Source organism: Miniopterus natalensis, chromosome 19 (genome assembly GCF_054644295.1).
Source record: "Miniopterus natalensis isolate mMinNat1 chromosome 19, mMinNat1.hap1, whole genome shotgun sequence".
NCBI lineage: Eukaryota > Metazoa > Chordata > Mammalia > Chiroptera > Miniopteridae > Miniopterus > Miniopterus natalensis.
This window is the reverse complement of record NC_142099.1, coordinates 6162164-6179798: the sequence shown is the minus strand read 5'-3', so window position 1 is coordinate 6179798 and position 17635 is coordinate 6162164. Positions and strand designations below refer to the sequence as shown.

The following is a 17635-nucleotide window of genomic DNA, read 5'->3' as shown; positions in this document are numbered from 1 at the left end:
ACATAATAGTAAACAAGCAGATACTCAATAATATAGAAAGAACAATGGTTTTGGCTGATCATTACTAGAGAACTAAATTATACTAAACAGCTCCAGTAACAGGGCTATTTTAAACTCCTTTTAAAAGTGATTAAAAAGTGGTTTTGTTACATTTAGTGTTTTACAATATATATGACAGCCCTATCTATAAAGAGGAAAACAGTGATTGTTTCATTTCTATCCCATTATAATTTTATTTTGAAAGTTCCTTTCCGCTAAGGAAACAACACCTGCCTGCAAAACTTTCCATGGGAAATTCTTTATATATATTTTACTGATTTTAGGGAGAGAGGAAGGGAGAGGGAGAGAGAAACATGGATCTGAGAGTAAAACTTCAATCAGCTGCCTCCTACACGCCCCCTACTGGGGATAGAGCCTGCAAACTGGGCATGCGCCCTGACCAGAAATCAAACCTGCAACCTTTCTGTGAACTGGATGAAACCCCACAAACTGATCCACACTGGCCAGGGCTCTATGGGAAATTCTTTCCTCAACCATTTTATGACTTTGTATATTAGGACTACCACTTCTAATACAGGTTAGGACAAGAAGAAATGACACCAAAAGAGCTGACCCCCGTATTCAAGGGCAGAAGATTCAGCAGAAGAGAATTAGGTTAAAGGAAGAATTTCCTAAAAATGAATTTCTCCCCTAGGTCTTTAAAAATGGTACATATTAGAACGAGATTAACATGCTCCAATACAATTTTGTCTAGATAAGCTGCCCTCGAGGATCATGTACTCTTACAAAAAATGTTTGCGCCGTATCTTAGTACCTGTCAAATGGGATCAACATGGCCCTCAAGTCTGTAATCAGGACAAAATGCTCTGCATGCGAAGTATTCCGACTGCTAAGTGACCTATTACTAAACACTCACAGAGAGCTCAGGTGACTTATTAACTATGTTGTAAGCCGAATTACATAGCAGAGCCTAACAATTTATGCAACCAGGATGAAAGTCTTATTTCTAGATCTAGGCCAAGATCTCTTGCCTCTAAGGTAAATCTCACAATACACTGCAGGGTGTGTATGAGTGAATTTTCACAACAGGCCAGGAGATGGCGCCTCTTACTTTAAATATAAGTTTCATGCACATTTCTGAGACCTGGAAATTAAATTAGGGTGTGTCAAGGTAATGCATCACCAAGCCAGTCAACTCTAAAAGTTCAACAGTATACATCAGAACAGGAATGGAGCCCTCGCTTTCCCTACCTCTGCATGCTTACCTAAACACGAACACCAGCATTTTAACAAGAATCACTTTCAGGGAGCTGATGATTTATAGCTATCGAATCAAGATTTCACTAAGAGCCTAAAGCAACCATTCGGCTGGAGCTGTCTTTCCTGAATCCGACTCCCAGAGGTGATCCCATGCCCCCTACCCCTTTCTGCCTATTTTCCCTCTCTTTCTTTTAAAAGGGCACAACTACTCAGTTGTTTCCAGAGAGAGAGAAAGAAAGAGAGAGAGAGAAAGAAAGATTCATTCATATCCATAAGAAAGCACATTTTAGCTAATGTGGTGCTCTGGAGGAGGCAATCTACTAAACAGACCCAAGATAAGAGTCAGCACAACCAACTCTCAAGTGGGAACTTGACTTTCCTCTAAGCAGACCAAGTTTACAAATTACGTCACAAATCCACTGCATGAAAATATTCTTTTATAGTGTTGTTTATACAGTTGATTAAGATAAGCAGAAACTGTTTAGGGGATTTAAATACAGAGTTAAAGAAAAACAAACAAATGGCCCTATAGGGCCTGGCTTCTCACTTGATAGGCAGCTTCAAGGCTGGCGCTGATGTCTTTCCAATGGGCTCACTTAATGAAAACTTACGCAGTATTTAAAGTCAACTACTACTTACAAGCCTCCAGACAAAAGATGAGCATATCTACAAGTCAGGTGTCACTTTTACAAGTTACAGAAGCCTGGAAATACCCTGCCAGGTGCAGTGGGAAGTGGTTAAGGTTGGGGGCAGCCCACAACGAAGCCAGACGACAGGAAAGGCATGTGCTCTGCCCTCAGCGCCTCACCTGGCTCAGAGCTGCTGCTCACTGCGGGTCTAAAGCAGCAGACAGGATTTCTTTTTAGGCTTCTTCTTTTCCACTGGTGTTTTTCTATTTATCTGTCTGACCAGGTCATAAAATATCTAAATAAAAACAAGGAAAATGGACTTATTCAACCAACATTTGTGACCTTGTTTCACAAAACCACCTTGGTTCTGTTAAATATTATTCCACTCCTGGATCTGAATCTTGTTTTGTTTGTTTTTAATCTTGCTTCGTGTTAAAGACAGGTTCCTTGCCAGATATTTAATGTAATTTGGTCATTTCAGAAGTCAGACAACAGTCTACAACCATATTAGTCAGATAAAAATGACTTACAGAACCAAAGGCCAGAAGGAACTGCAAGTGAGAACACAAGACTGTGATAACCTAACCTGCTCCTGGGTCTCGTCCATGCTGTGAGTGAGCTGAATTCTGACCAATCACCTGGGATGCTACACATGGCGAGCACACCAGCATGCACAGCTTATGCGCTTCCAGGAAAGGAAAGAAGGTGTAAAAAAAATGCTGATGTTAAAATTAACAAAAGCAAAGGGAACCTCAAGTTTTTGCTTGGCTGGTGGTGGCAGTTGAGGACTGAACTAATCTTTCAGGGATACAGTAAACTACTGGCCCTTTACACTCAGGCAGGCAGCTTATTTATTAAGCATTCCTGTCCACAGCCATGTTCTCAAGATAGTGGCATGCTTAAGTCATGGACAAAAAAAGCCTTGTGCACCTGCTGTACCAGGTCAAAAAGAGTGAGTTACAGTCCACACTCAGATTCCTCCCTTTGAGTCAGGAACTAAAGGGAGGCAGGACTCAAAACACCAAATTCTGTGATATCCACGAGGTAATATACTTCCGTGTTAACATAAATTCATTATAATAACGACTTTAATTTTTGTGATTTCCTACTGACTTTACAACCCATTCATACATATCTGCATAAGCAACTGTTCCAATACCAGGGTGATGTGAGAATTTTCATAGACTACTTTCTGGCATATCACCTAGAGGCTTAGCAGGCCTTGAAACACATTCTTTAACTTAAACTTCCTCTGAATATAAGGTAAACATGAACATCCTCATTACAGTCATCAAAGTGATCTATGCAAGCAAAGAATTACTTAGTGTTTTCTATAAGCTGGTAGAATCAGGATTGTTTAAAAGAATAATTTTCTTCATAAGTAGTTTTCGGCTGTTAGCCTGAAATAAAGGAGAGCAAAAGGCACTTGCTGCTGCCTGGCAGCCGTAGGTTACCTCATTAACGTTGATCTTTGACTTTGCAGAGGACTCTAAAAAGGCACAGTTACACCACTGTCTTGCTAAATTCTGACCCTGTTCTTTGCCAACTACTCGCTCATCTTCCAGGTCACATTTATTGCCAACCAAAATCATTGGAACCTGTGGGAAGGAAATAACAGAAAGTGAATATAACACACTTGTTACTCTTCCTTTTATAAGTTAGCAACTACCTGCCACCAACTGCAGTGTATCAGTGAGAACTAAATGCTTCCCCAATTGCTTAAAAAAACGTATGTGTATGTGTGCTGGGGGGAAGAAGGTGGGTGGAAGGGGAGAGACAGGAAAATTATGGAAGGGATCCTACTACACTGATCTGCTAATTATTTTAAGAATATAATCCCCAAATTTTCATGCAGGCTACCAGTGACAGTTTACCTCCAAGTAGAAAAATATGAGTATGGAGGAGAAAGTATTGCTGGACCTAACTGTGGTTTAAATGCTTCATCTTCCATCCCAAGAAATGCCAGAAAGTGGCAAGACCAACACAGGAACAAGTTCTGCTTCCACACCTGACATCTAGATCTAAGACCAGTTCAGGCTGAGTTGTTAAGGAGAAAATAACGCCACAAAGCAGTGATGTCTTCTCTTTTGCTCCACACCAGAAATGCTTGGCTATGTCCATCTACAACCCCCTATTTCCAATAAAATAAGTTGCTAACAAATTACACCACGCCCTTAGTTCAAAGGTACCCAGAGCCCAGCCAGGCGTGGCTCAGGGGTTGAGCATCGACCTAGGATCCAGGCGATTGGAGTTTGATTCCCAGTCAGGGCATATGCCTGGTCTGTGGGCTTGATCAATGACTCTCTCATCATTGATGTTTCTATCTCTCTCTCCCCCTCCTTTCCTCTCTCTGAAATCAATACAGATATATTAAAAAAAAAAAAAAAAAAGGTACCCAGAGAGCAAAGTCAGTTGTGAAGTGATGGACATGATACAAAAGAAAGAATTTAAGGGACATGGTGGATCTTATACCTACAACAGGCAATTCTCACAGGTTTGACGAAACACTAAGCACCTACAACTCTATTGTTTTTAGTCTGTTATATGGGATAAAATGATTAACATTACCAGTGTTCAGTGATTTGCATGTAATTGCCTAAGAAAACAGAACTCTCTTAGATAAATTAGTCATGGGAAGGAAGAGAACCAGTCACTAGGTTACGGCTGGTCATGAGTCAGGGGTAATCCCTCCCACCTACAATGATACCAAAGCAAAGGTCCCGAGCAGGTGCATATGTTCCCATTAATAATGAGAGAGAACACACAAAAGAGGGAAAGGCACAAATGAAACTTTATATCCTAACTGATACAGCTGTAAAGGAACTCTCTGTAGCTCAGAAGTAGACAAGTAAAATGTGCATTTCATCTTTGTTAAAAGGCACAATGACGATGATGCTACTCACCAAATAAGACAAGAATTCTAAAACAAATAAAATTTAAAAATATAAAAACCCAGTTAACGAAAATCTTTAACATAATCAAAAAACCTGTAAGTAAGATCTATACCAAGAGAACTTTAGAAATAGGAACAAATCATTATGGTTCTTAATAATATTCTCTGAACACTGTTTCTGCCATAGGTTCCACCTCTCAAAGCTCAGCCTGAGTCCCACGTCTACCATCTTCCTCCGACCCCTCTGCTTTCTCTGCTGCACTGTCCCCTCATCTCCCACAACGAGCACTTTATCACAAGTCCTCCCTCCCTTTCTAACTCTCAATGAGCATATAATTTGTAGGTAAATTTAGAAAGTTAAACATTTTTTGTGTGTGGCAGGGGTTCTTTTAGGCATGTGGTAGATGCCCTCCAAACACTCTACTGACAGAGAAAACAGACACTTTTTATTTGGCCACAGAGGGATGGCAGTATGTCTCACAGAGAGAAAAATACTTACATCTTCTGTGTCCTTCACCCGTAAAATCTGTTCCCGCAGGTCCTGTAAGTCATTAAACGTGGACTGGGCTGTAATAGAATAAACTAGTGCGAACCCCTGGCCATTCTTCATATACAAATCCCTCATCGCTGTAAATTGCTCCTACGATAAAAATACACAATTATAAACATGACTTCTTAGAATACATCAGAACAACTTAAATCCAAATAATCACAAGCAAGCTATGATTTTTAATTACATGCTATTATGACAGTGAACATAAGACATGACGTATGGTTTCTAGAAACTCCTGGGGCAAATGTCCCTGCTCCCTACTTCCACGACTAAAAACGACGACAATAAACTACAATTAGAAGGAAAAGCTTATTAATCTGCTTTTGTGAGATTTTGAAAAAAACTGTATTATCATTCCTTTTTTACGTATAGACCCTAATTAAATTATCTCAGTGCTACTGAAGATGCCCTCCAAGGCAGTGTTGTTAGAAAAGGGAAGCCCAAGTGATGAACCTGGGGGCTCTCTATCAAGGGCTTGAGAAGATGAAGGCGAATCTGAAAAGAAAACCCAGGAGTGACCGAGGACAAAGGCAAAAACCAAGCCAGTGCTGTTCCCTGGAAGCCACATGAACAGACAGCGAACCGCCGAGGCTGAGGTTGCTGAAGAGTCGGGAGCCGAGGGCACGTGCAGGGCCACTTCGGAACAAGAGGCCCTGGACTCACGTGAAGCTGCGTGAAGGGGGGCTGAGGGTGTGAGGGCAGGAGGACTGTAGGGTCCAGTGAAGTTCAAGGGGATGAAAGTGAGACGGAGAACAGGGCGTGGCCAGCGGAGAGCGCAGGCCTGGAAAGAGGCTGGGTGGTGTCGCAGGTGTGGGGATCATGCAGTCAGGTAAGACCGTGGGTGTGAATGGCTGACGCAGAATGGAAGTCAAGGAACGGACAGGCCGAGCTACTGCATTATCTGTAATGCCCGCAGAGATTCTATCTGCACACGACAGTCACCAAGAATTAGACAAAGTCTTATTTAAACCTAGTGAAATACCTATCTTAACTAAAATTCTGGATTTAAAACACCTTTTTTTGAGCAGTAATAGCACCACCGTTACCTGAACGTGGGGAAAAGAAACCCAACACAGATTCTATAGGTGAACTCAACATACAATCTAATAGTGAGACATGGGCTTCAAGTCCCTCATAGATGGTTCCACGCACACAGAACATTTAAGAAGCCCCACATTTAGAAAATTTGTTCTTAAGACAACTACCTTTACTCAGGAATTCTTCAGATGCTAAGATCCGTTCATAGATTAAAATCTATCAAAAAGGAGAAAGTGTGCTTACCGTTCCCGCTGTATCCAGGATCTCGAGCATACACTGTTGGCAATCTACTTCAACTTGCTGTGCGGGTGCGGGGAGGAAAAGCGAAAAGCAACAGCAAAACGTCAGTGTGTTTCTTCCCACCTCTTCACCCCAAGTACATGCTAACAACAATGGCAAAGCCTTTCCTCAGCAGTGTGCTGACTGGTCGGGACTTAACTTGGTCTTATAATTAAGACAGGAGGTCTCAGCATTTTCTGTTAATATTATAGAAGCAGGACTATTAGTGCTGAGTTTAGATATGTTCTCACCACTGTAAACTCTGAGTAATGATTTTTGTTATTATTAGATAGTAAATGGTCAAGTTCTATGACTAAGAAATAACACTGAGCTCACATAGTCTCCAAGACTTTAAGAAAAAGGTACTTCTTTGGAAAAGCTGTGTGCATGAGGTGAAATGTTATACACTAAACTCTATTTTCCCAGCGTCTTAGAAAAGGAGAGAAGGTTGGCCTAAAGAAAGTATCAACTCTCAGCTGAGTGGACAATTTTAATAAAGAAGGGATTGAGAAAAGTGGTCAATCTCCTGCATTCCAGGTACAGATTGCCGTCTTTAACCAGCAACTTATTTTTGGGAAATCTCAGTAATGCAACACTGTCTTCTAAAATTAACTGAAGGCCTATTTTACACTCTGCTTCTGTGTCAGATCAGGGACTGATGAGCACCACTGGTGGCCACAAATTCATTGTCCCACCACTTGTGGGCAAATGTGGTAACCTGCTCAATTTGTAAATGGGCACATTCAATGAATAATGAATTAGGCCTGGAGTTTCTCAAAGTATCTAGAGCACAATTTTGTATCCAATTTGCAGATAATAAAACTGCTCCGCCAGCACAGCTTAGCTTGATGAATTTAATTTCCTGTTTGCTGAAAGCTAGGTTTAATCCTTTTTTTTTGTATAGTGTTGGCTACTAGTCTTTCTTATAACACTGTCTCCCCTTTCCCTCCCTATAAAGTTTGGGAAATAAAATCATAAAAATTCTCCACAATTCTAGCTAGTCTTGTAATTAAACAGTATTTTTTTGTCAAGATCAACTTTTTTCTTTTAAAAAAGCTTTACTTTTTAGATTTACAACAAAACTGGGCAAAAGTACAGAGTTCCCATTTACCCTTCTCCTGCTCCCAGCTAGCTAGCCTACCAGAGCTGATTCTGTTAGAATTAATGAACCTACTATATCAATACATCATTCTCATACAAAGTCCATAGTTTACACTAGAGTTCACTCTCAGTGTTGTATATTCTATGGGTTGGGACAAATGTGTAATGACATGTATCCACCATTATGGTAGCATACAAAATCCAACAACTAATTTTTTATAGTCTAAAGACGAAATATCTTTAAAGTTATTATATAACTAAACATAAATAAAAGCTTTCACTCACCGGAAAACTTCAAGCATAAAAGTGGTCTTAATTATAGTTCATAAAAAGTTTGTCAAAAATACACCTACTAATTCACACACAATCTTTCAAATTTATATGCAAGTTAAAATTATTCCCCTCCAGGAAAATGAAAAACATTAAGGAACAGATCACTCGGTGAGCTCTGTAGCTAAGTAATATTCAACTAGATATATGTTGTCTTGGTGAAACTTTTAAAACAGATACAGAACATTTGTATCATTTCTCAAAACTATTTTTAAAAAAGCAACTCCATGGATCAAGTTTGTAAAGTCATAAGGAGCAACTTGCAAGCAGGTGCAGCACATAAGTTTCACATTTTACCTTTCTGTAGGAATCTTCTATCGTTGGGTCATATTTTTCAACAAAAATTCCCTGAACAAACTGAACTGTCTAAAAAAGGAAAAGCAGAGAAAAGTTAAGGACTTAAAAGAAAAATCAACCCCTCTAAATGTTATTAACCTCATAGTGTGGTAAAGGTTAAATGAAATTACGTGAAAAGTCTGGGTAAACATGCAAAAAGAAATTATTATTTTTCAATAAGGACACGCTGATATGTAAGAGTACACTTACTATGAAAGCAGGTGGTCATGTTAAAAACTCAGCCATGCTGCTGCTGACATGACACTGCCAATTACTATATTAAGTTTTAAAATACAACAAAGATACAAATAAGGACACAGATTCTAATTTATTAAAAAGTGAAAATTATCAGTAAACTCCCATTACTCCTCTATGTATCTATAGTTAACTTTTATTTCATGCTCTAAAAGGAGACAGACAAAAAGTTCTAAATTTTAAAGTGTCTTAAACCAGTCTAATTTGGGAGAAAGAGAAAAGGGAATTAATGTACTGAATTTATTAAATTTATAATCACATTCAAACTTCACATCCACTCTCAACTTGTCCCCCACATCTACTCTGTCTCATCTAAACTGCTCTACACAGAGCAGCCCAAGTGCTCTCTTTAGAACACATACCCAATTCTGTCCCTCCCTCCCCACAAATCTACCTTCAATGGCTTCCCACTGTCATTAGGGATAAGTTCCAAATTCTCATGGTCTTTAAGTCTTGATTTGGCCCCTGCCTGCCTCTTACCTCCTTTCCCTCAAACCGCCCGCCCCCCCCAACCCCAGCTGGTTCACTCCTGCCTGAGCAATTGCGACTTTTCTCTTAGTAGTTTAAATACTAATTTAGGTTCACTTGTCACGGGGGCCTCTCTTAACAATCTGTACTTTTCTTTCAAAGTATCTCTCTCCAAATTATAATCAAGCGGTCTTTGTTTAACTGTGTATTTATCACATCTCCTTGAGGATGATGTAAGCTCTGCAAGGGACTGGGATGATTTGTGTTCACTGTTATAACCCCAGAGCCTGACACTGTAGAAGCTCAATAAATATTTACCAAACAAATACAGCATGCATGTAAAAAATGACCTCCATTCCACTTAAGTCTGGGGAAGGGTAGGACTTACTCCACTGGTATCTGTAATAATCAGTCTAGTATCTTCCACTGGAATGTTAATTCCTTAAAAATGAAAACAATCTTACTCCTCTTTGAATCAGGAACACTAGTGTTTGACATAAGCAGGTAGCCAATAAATATTTGGCAAACGAAAGAATGAATGAGCCACCACAATAGAACTACACGTCCATGGTTACTGAAAGAATCCCTGTTCCCTCTGGGCTGCCAGATATAAACACATAAAAAATATTGCCACCTTTTCTCTTTAGTGACTTGAGGTTCGAAAGCAAAAACAATAATAATAAAAAAATCAATGTTCTTCTTGTATTATACTAATTAATTATAGCTAAGTGGCTAACTTACCAGAGCAGACTTCCCCACGCCTCCTGAACCAAGGACCACTAGCTTGTACTCACGCATGATGTGGTCTGTTTAAATACTGACAATCTGAAAAAAATAAAATAAAAATCAAAGATTACCACATATGCTAAGATGAGCCTAAGAATATACAACTGTTAGATGAAATAATTCAGGATTTTGTTTTTGTTTGCTTTTCCCCTTAAGACTATCAAAGCAAAGACAGAGGCTACATAGTAAAACCATGCAGATTTTAACATAAATTTATAGGACTACTGCCAAGCACTTTACTTCATTAAAGACCATTTTTGACTAGCATCATTAGCCTGTTTGTGTTACTTCTAGCAGTTATAAGTACAGTCATAAACTCTATTTATGAAGCTCTCATTTAAACAACTCATGTGCTTTTTTGAAAGATTTATTCATGACCTTTAATAGAATGTACATACATGCTATTTAATTTGCTTAAAATATCATATGGTAAATTCTGTACTATTTTGTTCACATTATTGTACTACAGCTGAACTATGTAAAATGTTACCTCAAAAATTATTAGCATACCAATGGGAGATTATGGTTAAAATTGTTAAAACTTTATATAGGCAAGTACTAGTAATATACTCCATAAGGCCCAAATTGCTAAAGAGAGAGGAAAAAGAGAAGAAATATAGGCTGTATTTTGTATCTCCATCATTATCTTAAAAGAATGTCTAATAAAAAATTGGTAGACATGTGAAGAAAGAAAATGTGACTGAAAATCGGGTGAAATGGGTCCATTGTAATAGTCCCAGAAATGAGGTAATGTAATAAGGACACTAAAACTGCTGCTATAAATGTGCTCAAGGGTTTAAAGAAAAATGTGGAGAGGGAAATGAAATTAAAAACCTCCAGTGTTCAAAAATAACATCTGCAATGCAAATATCACTGGATGGGATTGTGCATTAAACAGCGCAGAAGAAATTTTCAGAGACCTAAGATGCACAGAGAAAAAAGGTGAGGAGGAGGAGGAGGATAGAGAGGGAGCAAAAGGGGGAAGGGCGAAGGAGAAAGGAGAGAAGAAAAATAAAAGACGAGAACCACAGGAAAGGATCAAACTATCAAAAATCTTTTCCAAATTTGATAAGAAATATAACTTAACAGATTCAAGAAACTCAGTGAGCCCTCAGTATAAATACAAAGAAAAGTACAGGGCACAATTATCAAACTTCTGAAAAGTCAAAAAAGAGAAAATGTTCTAAGAAGCGAGAGAAAAAAGTTTAGATACAGAGGAACAAATTTAAGAAAATATGTAGGCTTTTTGAGAAGCTATGCAAGACAGAAGAAAATGAAACATTTTAGAATATTTAAAGAAAAAAGCAGTTAACCTAAAATGGAAAATACAATGAATATATTCTTCAAAAATGAAAGTATTTTTTTTCAGGGGGAAAAAAAAAAGCTGGGGGCAAAAGTTCACGAGCCACACTCATAACAAGCAAAGGAAGTTCTTCAGGTGGAAGAAAATGCTGGAACAGAAACAGATCTACATAAAGGAATGAATTGCTGGTAGGTACAATAACATGGATGAATCTCAAGACATGCTCAGCAAAATAAGCCAGGCACAAAAGAGTGAATACTGTATTTGATTCCACTTACATAAAATTCTAGAAAAGATCAACTGAGTTAGTGCCAGAAAGCTACTAACCAGTGGTGGCAGGGTAGGGCCTGATGACAACAAAGGAACATAAGGGAACTTTCTGGAGTGATGAAAATGATCTGCACCTTAATGTGGTGGTGGTTACGTGGGTGTACACCAGTATCAAAACTTACTGAACTGCACATTTAAAATAGGTGCATTTATTACATGTAAATTATAGCTCAACAGAATTAACTTAAGATAATTCAATGGGGCAGAAAAGGGAAATTTCTCAGAATGCTAACTATATCCATAGTGTTATAAACTGAATGCGTCCCCTGCAAATTCTTCTGTTGAAACCCTTCCCCTAATCAGATGGTATTAAGAGGCGGGGCCTGTGGGAGGTAATTAGGGTTAGACGAGGCTCTGAGGGCAGAGCCCTGATGAATGGCATTAGTGCTTCTATAAGAGACCCAGGAGCTTGCTTCTCTCCGCTCAGCTTTATGATACAAGAAGGCCACCTACAAGCCAGGAAGCAGGTCCTCACCAGACACCTGAGCTGCCCGTGTTGATCTTGGACTTCCCAGCCTCCAGAACTGTGAAAAATAAACCTGTTGTTTAAGCCATCCAGTCTATGGTAATTTGTTAGGGAGCCCAAAGTGACTGTAACATAGTGAGGATAATAGACTGTGCACAGACACGACGGCAAGTATGACTGTTGTTCTGAGTCCAACACTTACAAAGTGTCTCCTAGGCATCAGTCCTATACTGGGTGCCAGGGACACAAAAATCAAAAGTGTATGTTTCCCATCTTCAAGTAGCTACAGAGAAAGAAAAAAACAAATAACTACCATATGATGTGAACGAAGTTATCACAGCGACAAAATTAAAGGGGGGGGGGGCAGAGGAACAGAGGAGAGTGCAGGACAGTTTTTCAATGCAAGTTATGTAAGAACTAAGTGGTAACTGAATAGGAACGCTCCAGTAGGGAAGGGCATTCTAAGCAGAAGAAACAGCTTGAGCTAACACTCTACACCATGAGATAGAGAAGATCCAGAGAAGACCACATAGCTCAGTGTGGCTAGAACACAGGGTTTGAAAAGGTCTGTAAAATGAGGCTGGGTATGGAGACTGGGTAATGCTTACAAAGGCATCTGCCATATTTAAGAGATTACATTTTATCTAGTAAGCAACGGGGAGAAAACTGATATTTTAAAAGTAATATAGTTAGACATATACTCTGGAAAGATACCTGATAACAGTATATAAAATGGACTGAAGGGAAGAGAAACTCAAGGCAGGGAGAATAGTTAAGAAGTTGCTGGAACAGCTCAGGTGGGGAATGAGGGAGGCCTGTATAGCAGTACCAGGGCTAAAGAGAGAGCAGTGCTTCCTGACGGTAGAGCTGAGAGGACTCCACAGCTGATTATAGGTCATTATTAAGGTGATGAAGAGAGTCGAGGATAACTCCTAGATCTCCAGCTTAGATAAGTTAGGTGACAGTTAAACCCAAGAGCGTATATTTCATCCAGACAGATTCCCATATCTGTAACTCCCTTTCCAGGCCCCAAGTGATTCTTAGTCTAAGGATTGCTGTCATTTTAATAAGACGTGATTTCATTATTTCATTCAACTAAAAATGTGTATCTTTCAAGAGGGAATCCTAATATAGTAAGGCTCATTTATACTCCCCAAAGTACTGCCTAGGGCAAGAGAATCTGGGAAAAGCACTCAGACATGGCCAAATTATTCTGGGTATTCTGCAACAATAAAATATTTGGCCTGCTCTTCAACTCAAGTGGCAAGATAGTCAAGTTCCAAAGTCATTTTTCACATATACTGTATGCATAGAAAATTATTTTCTTTACATATAACAAATACCATGGCTTGCAAATGTAAATCTATATGCACACATGTAAATACATGAATGTACAGCTCAGATAAGTGCACACATACACATACACACAAATACCCAATAAGGAATAATGTGAATTAGTATTTTCTTTTAAAGGGGTTGGTTCTAATTCATTACTGCCAAGTTAGAAAACCACTCTGTTCTTCCAAGCAAACCCCATGCCTTTTTATGGAAATCTCCTGTGCCCTGCACTCCTAACACAGCACCAGAAAATGTCTCACCCTGGTTACGGTTCCCTGACAAATCAGGACAAGAATCAACATTACATGATGTTTAAGGTTTGTGTCAATCTTCAGTCTCTAATATTATGGTCCAAAGTTATAATACAGCAATTTTTCATTCTTCCTTCAGCCAAAGGACTTCTAAACTTCACAAAATAATATAAAATGTGATTGTCTTTGTGACACAAATTGATCCCAACTTTGTTTCTGTTTTTAAACATGTAAACTAAGTAATTACAGGACAAAATAGTTTTTCTACAACTAAACCTACAAAACAAAATTCATTAAAGAAAATTTAGTGTGACAATAAATTTTAGAGAAAAATTTTTTACATTAAAAACCACTGAAGGCAGTTTCTTAACAAGAAGTTATTTTGTTGGTTTTATTTAAGTATTTACAGAAGCATGAGTACTTTAAAACTTACAACTGACCACAACGTGCTGGGGGTGGGGGGGTGGGGAGTGATGAGTAAATACAGAAATCATAGTTAAGATGGAAGTTTCTGAAACAAAGAAACAGTGCTCTTCATAGTGCAGCATAATGGGTTCAACATTTTGGTGACGTGAAATCACATTATTTTCTCATTGAGAGAATCTTGCTATTTTCTTCTCGTTCTTCCCAAGACTAGAGCTTGTGGGGAGGATGATACAGAGATAAAATGATGAGACATATGTGCTTATAAATGAAGCTTACAGATTAGTCTCCACACTCTTACAACCAGGCGCGCCCAGTCCAACAGGACTGCCTACCCTGCCCCACAAGGGAAGGAGAGAAACTCCTGTAAACAGAAAGGACCAACGGGGATTCCCAGAGACAGCACACAACCACAGACTCAGGCAAACAATCTGACAGGGACAAGAAATACAACAAAAAGAACAAAATTCAAAGATAACAGAGTTAAGAGGGCCTATAAAAGACTGTAAAGTAATGAAATACCCTTAAAGAAATTTGTGAAAGACACACTGGAAAACTTAGGAAATAAAATACGAACATCAAAAGTTCGGTAGATGGGCTGAAGAGAAAAGTGGACATAGCTGAAGAGCAAGTTAGTGAACCGGTATCCTCAACCCACCGGAAGAACACAGAACGAAAGGACAGAGGGAACGTATGAAAGAGGTAATAAGGCTAAACTCCAAGCTCTGCCAGCTATCTGCTAGGAAGTCTAGGAACTGAACATAAACCCAAAGAAATAATAGAAGGATGTTTCCAGAGGTAAATTTGAAGAGTTAGGACTCTTACAGTGCTCAGTGAATGCAATCACCACCACCACCGCCGCCGCTGCGGCCACCACCACCACCACCAAGATTCACAACTGAAAATACTATAGTTGAAATTTCAAACCACTAAAAGTAAAGACAACATCCTAAAAAGTTTCTAGAGAGAAAAAAAAATATTCCCTCTCCCCTTGAATATGGGCAGCTTTAGTAAACAAAAGAGCAGAAGTGACGTCATCTGACCTCTGAAGCTAGAAAGAGGACCAGAGCGGTCATGCCACTCTGGAGAGGCCACAGAGACAGAGTGGCCTGAGGAGCCCTAGCTGCTTGAGTCCTCCCAGAATCATGAATAAAGAATCCTTCAGGATGATCCCAGACAGCCACCATCTGACTACAATACCCTGGAGACCTTAGGCCAGACCCACCCAGCTGCGCCACTCCCTAATTCCACAGTCAAGAAACTCTGAGTGATAATACATGGTTATGGTTTTACAGCACTACATTTTGGAATGGTTTAATAACTAAAAGCAGAAGGAAGAAAGGAAAAATAAAGGAATAAAGAACAGATGGACAACTGGAAAATAAATAGAAAGATGTCAGACTATCCAAATATCTCAGTAATTACATTAATAAGTATTCAATAGGAAAAAATAAAAATTAAAACACAAGGCAAAATATATAATGCAGAAGTTGACAGGACTAAAGGGAAAACTAGACAAATACACAATCATGATTAGATTTTAACATTTAACCCAAAAGATATATATATATATATGGAACACCACATCCAACAACTGCAAAGTACACAATTTTTTTCAAGTGCACATGGATCATTTACTAAAAAAGACAGTGCTGGGCCACAAACCAGGTCCCAACAAATTTCAAAGGACTGAAACCACAAAGAGTTATATTTTAGCCATCATGAAATTAAACTAGAAATCAATGGAAAAATATCACTCCATAATCTCAAAATGTTTGTAAGTTGAACACAATTATAAATAATACAGACAATAAGAACTAAGTGATAAAAATACATAGCAAAAATTACTGGAGTTGGTAATCTAACAAGAAAAGGGAAAGGATTCAAGAAATAGAAAGGTACCAGAACAAGAAATCATGGTAAGCAAATAAATCAGCAAAAATTATAGCTAGAAATCTAATCATCACTGTAAAATTATATACAAAAACCTGGAAATAAAACTCCATGATTCTCTCAACGTTCTGGTTTGGGAGGAGCTGGGAAGTAAGGCCTGTTAAACTCTTCCTCTTGCTGGGAGAGGGACAAGGATCCTGGGCCTCTGCACATACACGTTGAAAAAACATAGAGCTAAGCGTGAAAATGTAATGTCACCAACTGGATTACACTGGACGTAAAACTCAACAGAGGCAAAATGGCCAAAGAAAAGACCAATTCAACCAGAATGAGATGAAAAATAAACCACAGTAAAGAAAAGTACTAAGAGTAAGAAAACAGACCAGTAGTCCCAACACAATAAAAAGAAATCCTTCTAAATCCTAATTTTGTAAACCCGCAAATGATAAAAGCTTAAGACTTAGAAAATAATACACTTAACTTACATACAACATCTCATTATAATGCTGTATGAATAGCCTGGTTTCTCTTTTCTTGTTTTACTTATTTTTTAATCTTCACCTGGGGATCTTTTCTCCATCACTTTTCAGAGAGTGATGGCAAGGGCGGGTGGGGAGAGGGAAACATCCACCAGAGCTGGGGATCGAGCCTGCGACAGGTACGTGCCCTCGGCTGGAATTGAACCTGGGACCCCTTGGTCTGTGGGCCGATGCTCTAACTACTGAGCCTCACGGGCTAGGGCTGTTTTTTCTTGATTTAAAATACTCTTTACGTTTTGATTTTTATCCAGCCTGTTTGGGATTTATTTGATTTGTGATTCTGCAATTAAAAATTCTCAATCATAATCTCCCCAAATATTATCTCTACCTGATTTTTCTTCACATCTGGATTCTGCTTAGATAACTGTCAGATCTTCTCACACTCTTATATTAGTCAGGACGTAGACTAGGCTGCTGTAACAAGAGACCCTACTGTGGCTTAAACAAAATTAAAGTTTTTCCCCTCTCATATGACAGTTGGAAGGGACAGTAAGGGCTGGCTTGGCAGCTCAGCAGTCTGACAGAGCTAAATTCTTACATCTTGTTGCTCTGTCATCCTAAAGTACTGCCCTCTTCCACGTGGCTAAAAATAGTTTACCGCCAAGTCCACATTCCAGTCCATGGGAAGGAAGGAGGAGGGAGGAAAGGGATATCCCTTTCCCCTTACAGATGTAATCTATATCTAAATCTATATATATGTGTGTATATACATATATACATATATATATATATATGGTAGAACCTCGGCACCGTAACTTTCACTTGTATCCACATTGCCAAACCTTGTCATTATAGTCAAACCTTACTATCACAAAGGCAGCGAAATGGAAGCTGCAGCTGGTCAGCAAAGCAGCCAACGAACACATCCATTACCTAGGAGAAACAATCAAGGAAAATCAGCAATTTCTGCCACAATTTTCCAATCCTCTTTTTTTCTTACATATTTCCCATCCCTATCTCTTTATTTTAGTTAACTTATTTTTCAGATCATCCTCCAGTACACCAATTCTCTAGTCTAATATATTATTAAACCTATCTATTGAGTTTTAAAACTTTTATTTATATTTTTCATTTCTAGAAGTTCACCCCTACCCCCGATAGTCTCATTCTCTTTCTCACAAGCAGTACAGCGAAATGTTTAGAAGCCTGAACTCAGGGTACATC

At 38.8% G+C, this 17635-nt stretch overlaps 1 protein-coding gene across 4 annotated transcripts in view; it reads right to left on the bottom strand.

Moving 5' to 3' along the window:
- RAP1A (RAP1A, member of RAS oncogene family) overlaps window positions 1-17635 on the bottom strand; it is a 46394-nt gene that overhangs the window by 1781 nt on the left and 26978 nt on the right. For 3 of the 4 annotated variants that reach the window (XM_087827949.1, XM_087827948.1, XM_016223397.2), the window contains 6 exons: window positions 9884-9967; window positions 8381-8449; window positions 6617-6673; window positions 5282-5422; window positions 3344-3487; window positions 2069-2184 (listed from right to left, as the gene is read on the bottom strand). In XM_087827949.1, coding sequence (XP_087684075.1) covers window positions 2098-2184; window positions 3344-3487; window positions 5282-5422; window positions 6617-6673; window positions 8381-8449; window positions 9884-9940 — 555 coding nt within the window. In that variant the 5' untranslated portion in view covers window positions 9941-9967 and the 3' untranslated portion in view covers window positions 2069-2097. Of the gene's footprint in view, window positions 1-2068; window positions 2185-3343; window positions 3488-5281; window positions 5423-6616; window positions 6674-8380; window positions 8450-9883; window positions 9968-17277; window positions 17293-17635 lie in introns of those variants that run through there. The other variant, XM_016223399.2, reaches the window with a different exon arrangement.